The 10,010-nt window shown below is 42.0% G+C and overlaps 2 protein-coding genes across 2 annotated transcripts; both read left to right on the top strand.

Annotated features, from left to right (window-relative positions):
- The first annotated feature begins 644 nt into the window (after positions 1-644).
- mknk1 (MAPK interacting serine/threonine kinase 1) lies at positions 645-6,753 on the top strand. The gene is made up of 14 exons (XM_068320056.1): positions 645-948; positions 1,371-1,470; positions 1,921-2,023; positions 2,136-2,234; positions 2,321-2,418; positions 3,199-3,278; positions 3,356-3,429; positions 3,533-3,637; positions 3,729-3,784; positions 4,156-4,251; positions 4,344-4,538; positions 4,650-4,814; positions 4,916-4,959; positions 5,037-6,753. Exons 2-14 carry the CDS (start codon positions 1,399-1,401, stop codon positions 5,254-5,256), a joined length of 1,407 nt encoding a protein of 468 aa, XP_068176157.1. The 5' UTR covers positions 645-948; positions 1,371-1,398; the 3' UTR covers positions 5,257-6,753.
- Positions 6,754-6,894: 141 nt separating this feature from the next.
- Positions 6,895-9,696, top strand: LOC137599247 (transmembrane protein 275-like). Its single transcript, XM_068320057.1, has 2 exons — positions 6,895-7,095; positions 8,186-9,696. Exon 2 carries the CDS (start codon positions 8,255-8,257, stop codon positions 8,768-8,770), a length of 516 nt encoding a protein of 171 aa, XP_068176158.1. The 5' UTR covers positions 6,895-7,095; positions 8,186-8,254; the 3' UTR covers positions 8,771-9,696.
- Positions 9,697-10,010: the final 314 nt, after the last annotated feature.

Genomic DNA, 10,010 nt, shown 5'->3' on the forward strand with positions numbered 1-10,010 from the left:
TGTTTCCTTTCAACTCGTTGCTCTGTTTGTTGTGAATTCAGAAATAAAGTTTCATTCATACAAAAAAAAACAAAACTCACTGTACTGTAAACGTGTATTGGAGATGTGGCGGGGAAATGAGCCACGTGATGCGGAAATCATGCCCTTATCCTTAACCAATGAGATAAGAGGCCACGCAGGAAGGGTTTTCCTGCTGTGTGCGTCACTGTGATCTATGGAGCACTATGCAATTTACGAAGCAGTGACACATGTAAGTGTTGTTTAGAGAATTGGTCACCGTAAATTTTTCAAAAAAACAACAAAACAAGCCAAGAACACTAGGATAATCTTGATTTTGACAATTATTTAAATAAAGTTTTTTTTCCCACAGCCATAAAATTATGTATACGTATTTTACGCCAATATATTATGACAAAGTCAAAATTTGTGAGTCTCATATTTTGTCCAAAAGCTGTTTGAGTCGATCCACTGGACGTTTAGAAAGTTATTGAAGACGTTTCGTCTCTCATCCAAGAGACTTCTTCAGACTTCTTCAACTGAAGAATAAAACCATGACCAGGATGACTGAGAACCTACACACACTTCTCATATATTTGGTTCTCTGTTATCTAGAGAGGCTCCGCCCCCTCCATAGTGACGTCAGACACACACGTCCACCGACAGTGTCGTGTGTTCGCAAATGTCTTTTCTTTTAAAGAGTTCACATCAAGAAGATATAATTGGCTCCTAACTAGATTTTATATTTAGTGATATTAATGTTTTGTCGGTGTTTTTTTAAAGTGAAGTGACAGAATGTGAACTCGTTCACTCCGCTGTGGGGCTCCCCCCCCCCCGGGTTGCCAGGTCTGGTTATTATTTGACTGATGGACTCCAGCTAGCAGTAGATTCCTACATCGGCTGTCAGAAGCTTTGACAGAGGAGTTAAACTTCTTTGGAGTCAACCTCCAGGTTCGTCACACCGTTTTTCACGTGTATTATTTGTTTTAACAAGTCCTTACCGAAACACTGAAGAGTGAATGGACGCCTGAGAGCAAGCTAGCTAATGGTTGGTGTTGTAGCTAGAAGCTATCTGTAGCCTTCACCATCAGCTGTTCACCTGATAGTCTGTCCCCATTTGTGTAACACTTAGCATCGACTTAGCTGTGGTTAACTGTTGTACGGCTAATTGCTAGCTTCCAATAATTAGTCTTACTAAGAAGCTGTATATTTATTGTTAGAAGCATCGAGCTAACTTGATTCTAAACCATCCTGGAACATGTCAGGCTGTTCATGCCCGCACAAGCAGAAACTCCTGGTTTGCCTGAGTGAAAGGAACAGTAGGGCATGTGTTGGAGCAATGATTATCTGACCTTATATTCATGCATCTGCAGGTTGTTCCAGACACACTTCACATCAGTGATGTGCACCCAGCTGGCAGACATGGTGAGGCACAACATGATGGAGTTACAAGCGTTCCAGCACTCTATGCAGGTATGACATGAACGCTAAGTCAGGACATAATGTGGATGATTTCAATAATTCCGGTTTCCTGAAACATTCAAACTGTCAGGATACAAGTTTACATAATTTCAAGGTTGGATGTTCAAGTTTTGTCACTCTGGATGAGTCAAACACTGGTTGTGCAAGTGCTTCTGGTAATATCCAGGAAGGAGATCAGTCCTGTCAGGTTTCCTGTAGTCACAACACACCACTACCGCAGAGTTAGTTGTTATACTACTACAAAATTAATGGTCGGTCTTTGTTTAGTAAATGTTACCTCAATAGAGAATTTTAAAGTCATGACATTTGAACTCTTTCACAATTTAACGGGGAGTATTCTCTCTCGTGCTTTCACCCCTGTATCAGCGTCTGATCTCTTTGGCTAGGCTCATATTTTCTGGCTCTCTCCCCCTCCATGTGGCCTCCTGCTCTCTGTTTCAGAGCAACTCTCTCTCTGTGGGCCAAGTGGAGCAGAGCTGTGGTGGAATTCATGAGAATGGGATCACTATAGAGGACAGGCAGCATCTTTCCCAAGGCCCAGCAGGTACAACAAGCTGCTGAATCTTATGCTGTATATAGTAACACACTGGCACAATATGTACTGCCTGTCTAACTTGCTTGCATATGTCTCATGTTAATTGTCTGTTTTGATACAGAAATGGAGAAAAGCCAGCCAGTGAACATCCCAGAGGCAGCTAGAAGAAAGAAGAAGAAAAGAACGAGGGGAACAGGCAGCTCCACTGGCACGTTTGAGGGTACTGAAGCTGATGGTTTTCATTGGTCAAGGATATGAATGTAGAAATGACAGAAACTTTAACTACATGTCTCACATTTTCTTCAGATCTCTACAAGCTGACAGATGAGGTTCTTGGTCAGGGGGCTTATGCAAAAGTTCAAGGATGTATAAGTCTCCAGAACGGACAGGAGTTTGCTGTGAAGGTGAGTAACGACAGTTCACACTTTTTTTTCGGAGTTTAACTAAGAAAGCGGCTTTGTTGCATTAAATTTTTAAAGCTAATGTAAAGTTTAAAATAACAACGTCAAGGATTAAGTTAAACATGTTCAAAAGTTTATCACAGGTTGATGGCTGGAAACAGTTTGCACACAGTGCGAACTTCTACCTTTGACCTGCTATTTCATGCAAACTTCCTGAATGTCAAATGTTGTATGACTGTACTACATTAACACAACCTCTAGCAAAATCCAGTGTGTCAGGTTAGTCCAGTAGAATATGTTTGCCCCTAAAGGGGCAACTGGGTTCGCATCAGCAAGGAAAATAACACATGATCACATACGTACAAAACACAAAAATATAACAGTACATACAACGACAATTACAACAGACAAAAATGAAAAGAGTAGAAAGTTAGTTATCACACATTATTTATGGTTGGTTGATCAGGTTGGATTTTTTTTTTCTGTTGGTGGGGTTTAGTCGTGAACAAGCTGAGAGGCAGAGGGAGTGTTTGGATTTGAGAGTTTGGATGGAGGGTTTTGTAGCAGGAGCCAGAGGTCTGAGTCTGTATGTATACTTATAAAAAGGTTTTTAAACTTAATCAAGAACCAGTCTCTAGCACCCTGTCTTATAATTATTAAATATAAGGTGGTCTAGACAGTCCCAAACACAAGCAATACACAATTTAAAAGTAGATTGTGCATTCAAATATTTTAAGTTTATTATTTAAGCAACTATCAGTGTTCTGTTTTGTTTTTACACAGATAATTGAAAAGAGTGCAGGACACAGTCGCAGTCGAGTCTTCCGAGAAGTGGAGACACTCTATCAGTGTCAGGGGAACGGGTGAATACATTTAGACTGAGATCAGATATCAAATCAATGTAGAATGAAGCAGATTCTAATCACTGGACTCAATGCAGGAACATTTTGGAATTGATCCAGTTCTTTGAAGACAGCACCTGCTTTTATTTGGTATTTGAAAAGCTGCATGGAGGTAAGATTAAATTAATAATTCAACAACTAATCACCATATACAGAGCTATTACAGTTTACAAATCAAAATTACACAGTCGTAAGTGTGTCTTATCCGTCTTTAGGCTCTATTCTTACACACATCCAGAACCGAAAGCACTTTGATGAACTGGAGGCCAGTAAGGTGGTCACAGACATTGCCCAAGCTCTTGACTTCCTGCACACAAAAGGTAGGTCAGCGTCCAAACAGCTGCCAAAGCCCAAAGAGAGTAGCTGTGATTTGTTTTCCTTCCATCATGTTGAAGATGTGCTTTCCTGCAGGCATTGCCCACAGAGATCTGAAGTTGGAGAACATCCTTTGTGAATACACTGATCGGGTAAGTCACTTTTAACTCACTGGTCGTCAATGACATCTACAGAAAATCAGTCTACTTGTCATGGGATTTCGCGTAATGACAACTGTTCAGTTACGGAATAGAGGAGGGCGAATCAGAGGAAGACGGCTTACGATGCAACATAGTTTGAGCACCCTTGAGTGAACACGGTGTCGCACTGAGTGAAGCATCTTGTGATTGGTCAAGAATAGAAAGAAAACATCAATAAATGCCCAAAACTTTGGAGAAAGTCAGCCGAAGGAGATCAAATGCTACAATGCGCTGGTAGCAAAGGAGTTAATGGACAGAAGAATGAAGAAAGTTTTCAGAAGGGTATTTTCCTGTTAATATATATTCTTCGTTTTGTCTCCCAGGTGTCCCCGGTCAAGATCTGCGATTTTGACTTGGGAAGCGGAGTGAAGCTCAGCAGCGCCTGTACTCCCATAACGACTCCAGAGCTCACCACACCAGTAACAACCTGCAGACACACAACTGATCTATCAGCAGCTACTAGTTACTTCAATCATCACTACTTTTTGTTGTTGTCTTTGCTGTCTCTCAGTGTGGCTCAGCAGAGTACATGGCTCCAGAGGTAGTCGAGGTGTTCACTGATGAAGCCTCCTTCTACGACAAGCGCTGTGACCTTTGGAGTCTTGGGGTCATCCTCTACATCCTCCTGAGCGGCAGCCCCCCGTTCACTGGCCACTGCGGCACCGACTGTGGTTGGGACCGGGGAGAAATCTGTAGAACCTGCCAGGTACAATATGTCCTGCTTCAGTATGGGAAAGAGCACACGACTCAATTAACTTGGTAAATGTTGTGTCTGTGCTTCCATTTTATGGATTTTTATGTAACATCTCATCCTCAGAGGAACCTGTTTGAGAGCATCCAACAGGGGAAGTATGAGTTTCCAGAAAAGGACTGGGCTCACATCACGGAGGGGGCCAAAGATCTCATATCCAAGCTTTTGGTTCGGGACGCAACCCGGCGCCTCAGTGCTGCTCAGGTCCTCAAGCACCCGTGGGTGCAGGGGGTGAGTGTCATTACATCTGTGCACCAGATAGATGGTTCGTTCTTGTTGATCATTCAGCAATTTGTTTTTACGTAGTTCAAAGCTGCGATCTTTTCTTACAGGACGCTCCAGAAAGAGGTCTTCCAACTCCTCGTGTTCTGCAGAGGTATGACAGACACCTTGAACGGTGACATCTGATGTTTCTGCAGTGACGTTTCAAATCCTCTTCTTCTTTTCTACCAGGAACAGCAGCACCAAAGAACTGACCCAGTTTGCAGCAGAAGCTATCGCATTCAACCGGCAGCTCTCCCAGCACGACGAGCAGCAGGAGGATGTGGGAGCCGTTGTTTGCACCATGAGCCTCTCTCCTCCTTCCAACTCCAGACTGGCCCGCAGACGGGCCAAGTCCAACGCTCTGCGCGCCGGCGACTTTGCACCTTCATCAGACAACATTGCAGTGTGAAGGATCAGAGCCCGTTTCCCTCTTGTCATTGTTTCCTGCTTGATTTTAGCTTTGGCCTCCTCTGTTTGCATGTTTGGAGTCTCGGAGGATTGCCCTGAAGTGGCCGTCTGTTGTTGGAGCTCTTTTTCCTGAGGCGGGTAATTTTATCACCTTCACTGAGTTTGAGCACCAAGATTTTGAGACTTACCCAGGATTTGTTTTAAGAGTTTAAACAATAACTTTCATTTAAGAATAGATTTGCTATATTTTTACAGTTCACAGATTTATCATTTGAGTCATCAATAATAAAATATGTGACGACTCAACGCAGCAGAAGCGACTCGACACCAGCTGTTTTTAATCTAAAAACGACATTTTACTCAGCACAGTTTATCAGCCGTTTCTGTCCTTGTGAAATATGATCTCATTTTCATATCATGTTGGTTTGTCCGACTTTTGAATTATAATTTATTTAAATCCTCCTCGTGGCTTCTCAGTCATTGGAGAAAAGGGATGAGTTCTGAATTTTTTTTTGTAATTTTTTAAACATGTCAGTGTCTGTGATTTGACGTGTGGACGTTTGCAGTGTAAATGATAAAAATGGAGAGCGTTCTCCATTTTCAGTCATCATAGTGGCGGCCACTTAGAAAGTGCAGGATTGTGAATGCATGTTGAAGTGGAATAGGCCCTTTTTAATGTGGGCTTTTAACTTTAGCAGATGTTGGTTGTAGCACAGATTTACTTTAAGTCACTTATTTTTTTCTTAAAAGAAGAGTGTTCTCCCTTAAATCCGTAATGTGATTATCATCTACAGTAACGTCTATCTTTTAAGGCATTTTGAACAACATTACCTCAGGCTTTGATTTTTTGCACCATGTTTTGCACGTTTTGTACCGAACAAATCTGTCCCAACAAGTTTGGCTTGTCTGCCTGATCTAATGTCAGGTTGTCTGAATGATTTTAGTTTATCGATTACACTGAAAGGGAATTTGGGACTTGTTTGTAATAAGATGCTATAGTTGATTTATTTTTTTAAGTATGTGTATGTTATTTTGTGTTTTTGGTTCTACGTGTGCCAAGGAAAAGGATACTGGAGTAACCTCCCGATATTTACTTTTGATTCTTATTTTTTAAAGGAATATTTTTACTTTCTTTTTTTTTTGTTTCACTCATTGAGGATTCCAAATATGTTTGAATGAGGTCACCACTGTTAATTTATCATTTTACATTTTTGTCCCACTAACTCAGTCTTGCCCCACCATCCCCATAGTAACTACCATCGGTCGACTGCTGACATGAATGCATCCCTTACTGCTTTAGGAATCACTCAATGACATGTTTGCTTCCCCCTTCAGCATGTAACTGTGTCAGTGACTATTGTGTACAGTATTATGCAAATTTTTGGAATCCCATTGAAATTCATCGATGCTCATGTGGATCCCGAGCATACAGCTCTTAGTAGACCATCTGGTTATTGGTTTGCTGTGTTCTCAATAAAAGATCCTTAACCTCCTGTCTGACCTGATTTTCTTTTTGTTGTTTTTTATTTACATAATAAAACCGTATTCGTGATCACTGGATCTCATTCAGCGTGAGGGCCCCTCTGGATGGAGGTGTTGCAGTGAATCCGTCCACACATGAGGAAGTCGAGCTTGTTAACGCTTCAGGAGAGGGGGAAGGATGTCACACGTGGATTTTAATGATCGGAATCTTTAGAAAACACACAAAGGTGCAAACAATCCGACACCTCACCGTGTTCAGGTGGATTCTGGACTTCCTCACCAGTTCAGCTCCAGACCCCCCACCCCCCTTTGACGGCCCAGGACTCAGCCGCATCCCGGCTCTCATCTGAGGACGGAGGTCAGTCTGGCTGCGCGGTTCTTGTCGTGTCTTGTGTGATTAGCAGAGATAAATGTAGTTTTACCGCTTATGATTGCTTAATTAATTAGTTAATTTTAGTTAATTTCAGGAATTATTTTTTTTTTGTTCCTATTCAGCGGCTGATTCGTATTCATGAAGGGATGTAATGCCAAATAGGACCCTTAACATAATTTTAAATCAAATGTTAAGTTTTATTTTTCTGATTACTTAAGATGACTTCAATCATCTTTAGATAGACGATATTTTTCATTTGAACTTGACGGCCGATGAGCCTGGGACGCATCATGACCACCTCAGCGGGATTTAGAATAGATCAGATGTCAGACCCAAACTGGAGAGCAGGGAGCAGCTGATGCGGTTCTCTTTACCAACAGTCTGAAATCCGAGTTAAAAAGTCAAAAAGATACAGAAATGAACGGATCAATTCCTGATTTGTTGAACGTCGTCAAACACAAATAATGTCTATCTAGTTCACATGCGTCAAACTCCAAACCCGGGGGCCAAATGTGAGCATAAAAGGTCAGAGTGTCTAAAAATAAATACATCAAAAGTGTGCTTCGACCAAAACTACATTTTCCAGAATGCAGTAATTAAACCTATTTTAACGTTGACAAAACGATTTTGAACAAAGTCAACATCTTGACTTGTGTTTGATGTTATTTTCTTGTTTCACTTGGATAGTTTGATCCTTGATTGATGGAGTTCTGTGGGTTTGATAACCTGACAAAAGGATTCATGTTATAACAGAGAGACAAACATTTTTTTTCTGTGCAACTGTAATTTTTTGTAACTTGAATAAATAATCAATTCAGCGTTATTTAACATTAAGGAGTTTCATTTGTTATGTAACATTGAGTTACATTTAGTTACATTTATAAGTTACATCTGGCTCTTTGAGGACATCCGTTATGCTCAAATGGCCCGCGTCGAAAATGAGATTGACACTCCTGATCTAGTTTCACCGCATGTAAACAATACAGATGAGTAACCAACAACACGTCACTGCTCTTCCTCATCGTCATCACCAACACCTCCTTTTCTCTGTCCCTCTCTCTCTCTCTCTGACCAGAGTGATGCGTTCACTGATCGATCATTTGATCGACTGCTTCTCTGGGTTTCATTGAGTTCCCCATCAGACATGGTGCTGCTTGAAAAACCCTCCAAACCCTCCGTCTCCAGACTGGGGGCCCTCCCTGACCGGAGCCTGCCGTCCCCGGCCCTGTGCTGTGCCTGTGGAGTGTGCGTCATGTTGGCTGGCGTCAACATCACCCTAGTGGGTGTGTTCACCTTTGGCTCCTACGTCCCAACCAGCAACCTCCCCATCATCATTGGGCCGGTTCTTCTGTTCATAGCCATGGTCTTCTTCACAGCCTGCTGCTTAGTCAGCCGAAGGCCCTCGGTCCACAGGCTCCGAAAGGCGAAAGGAGGTGAGAAGTGGGGGCTGATGCGGATGGGGACGGTGCTGTTTGATATGGAGATGAGCGAGCACACACCTCAGGACACCACAGCTGTGCAGTTAAGCCCCACCGACTCACCCACCTCCTCCCACAAGTCCAGCTCCAGCCATGGAGCCACAGGATGTCAGGATGGAGCCGGCGAGCTGCACAGATCAGAGATGTCTGCTGTGGGAACCGCTCAGATAACCCAACCCTGACCTCTGAGCCCAAGGAAAACCATTCATGGCGTTTCCTGTAAATAGCATGTATTCTGCAACCTTTCTAGTTCACTGTTTATTTGTTTTGTTGTTTACAAGCTGATTGTGTGCCTATTTAATTTTTTCTTCCCTTAACATTGTTAATGATTACTTTGCTTTGGATGGACTGTGGTTAGCGCTTGTCATGTATGTGCCCTATTAAATTATTCCTGTGTAATCCGGTTAATCCCAGTAATAGTTTTTCCCACGCTTTGGCCATACTTTTATATATTGGATTCTTGCTTCTTGCTGAGAGTGAGTCAAAATGTAACTGAAGCTGGATATTCATGAGCAAATTAGAAAGATGTAGCACCATTATTAATTTTGTGCTTCTTCATTTAAAGGCGGAGGCATTTTTAAATGAAGGTGACTTTGTTTGATCGCCAGTTACGTGGCGATCAAACACATAACTTGGGTTTTTTTGTTGAGAAAATTAAAAATGAACAATAAAACCATTAAAAACACCTGACACGTGTCACGCTACATTAAAAAAGTAAACATGAAGACAATTCATCTGTTATATGGAAAGAAGAAAAAAAAGTGCAGAAGTGCAAACAACTCCTTCCCAACATGTTGCCCATCTTTTGGCATCATGACCCAACAGCTGCTGTTAAGGGGAAAAGCTCTGTTTATTCAACATTATTCATCTGCTGTCCACAAACACAGCAAAACACACAGTGTGATCCCTGCACACAACTCAACCCCTGGAGAAGATAAGAGAACAGTCGGCGCCTGCTGCTGCTGTAATCTCTGGTGTGTGTGTGTGTGTGTGTGTGTGTGGAACGAGCTTTATGAGGCTGGTGGTGAGGATGTCTGTAGCTATCTAGTGTGTTCATAATAAAATGTCTTGGCAATCTGAGTTACTGATCAAGTAATGATGTCGTTATCAAAGGATCAAGCAGTTATATAGAGTTCCATTTTATCATATTTTCATACAAATGATATTTTGGTCAGGCTGTCGTGGTTGATTTGCAATACAAATAAAAAAATGCTTCTAAGCCCTGGTCTAGCATCGTCTCTGATGTATCATAGATTATTATTCGATGTCTTGTTGAGGTGGACTAGGACACGAGGCAAGACCAGAAACTTTTATCTACATCAGGTTTACACCAGTTCAGTCAAAGAGAAAAGATTCCACAGGAAATCTCCTGGTCTGTGGACACCCAGGTGTGAAATAACAGACGACCCGTCATGAAGGACG

The sequence above is a fragment of the Antennarius striatus genome, chromosome 7 (assembly GCF_040054535.1).
Source record: "Antennarius striatus isolate MH-2024 chromosome 7, ASM4005453v1, whole genome shotgun sequence".
NCBI lineage: Eukaryota > Metazoa > Chordata > Actinopteri > Lophiiformes > Antennariidae > Antennarius > Antennarius striatus.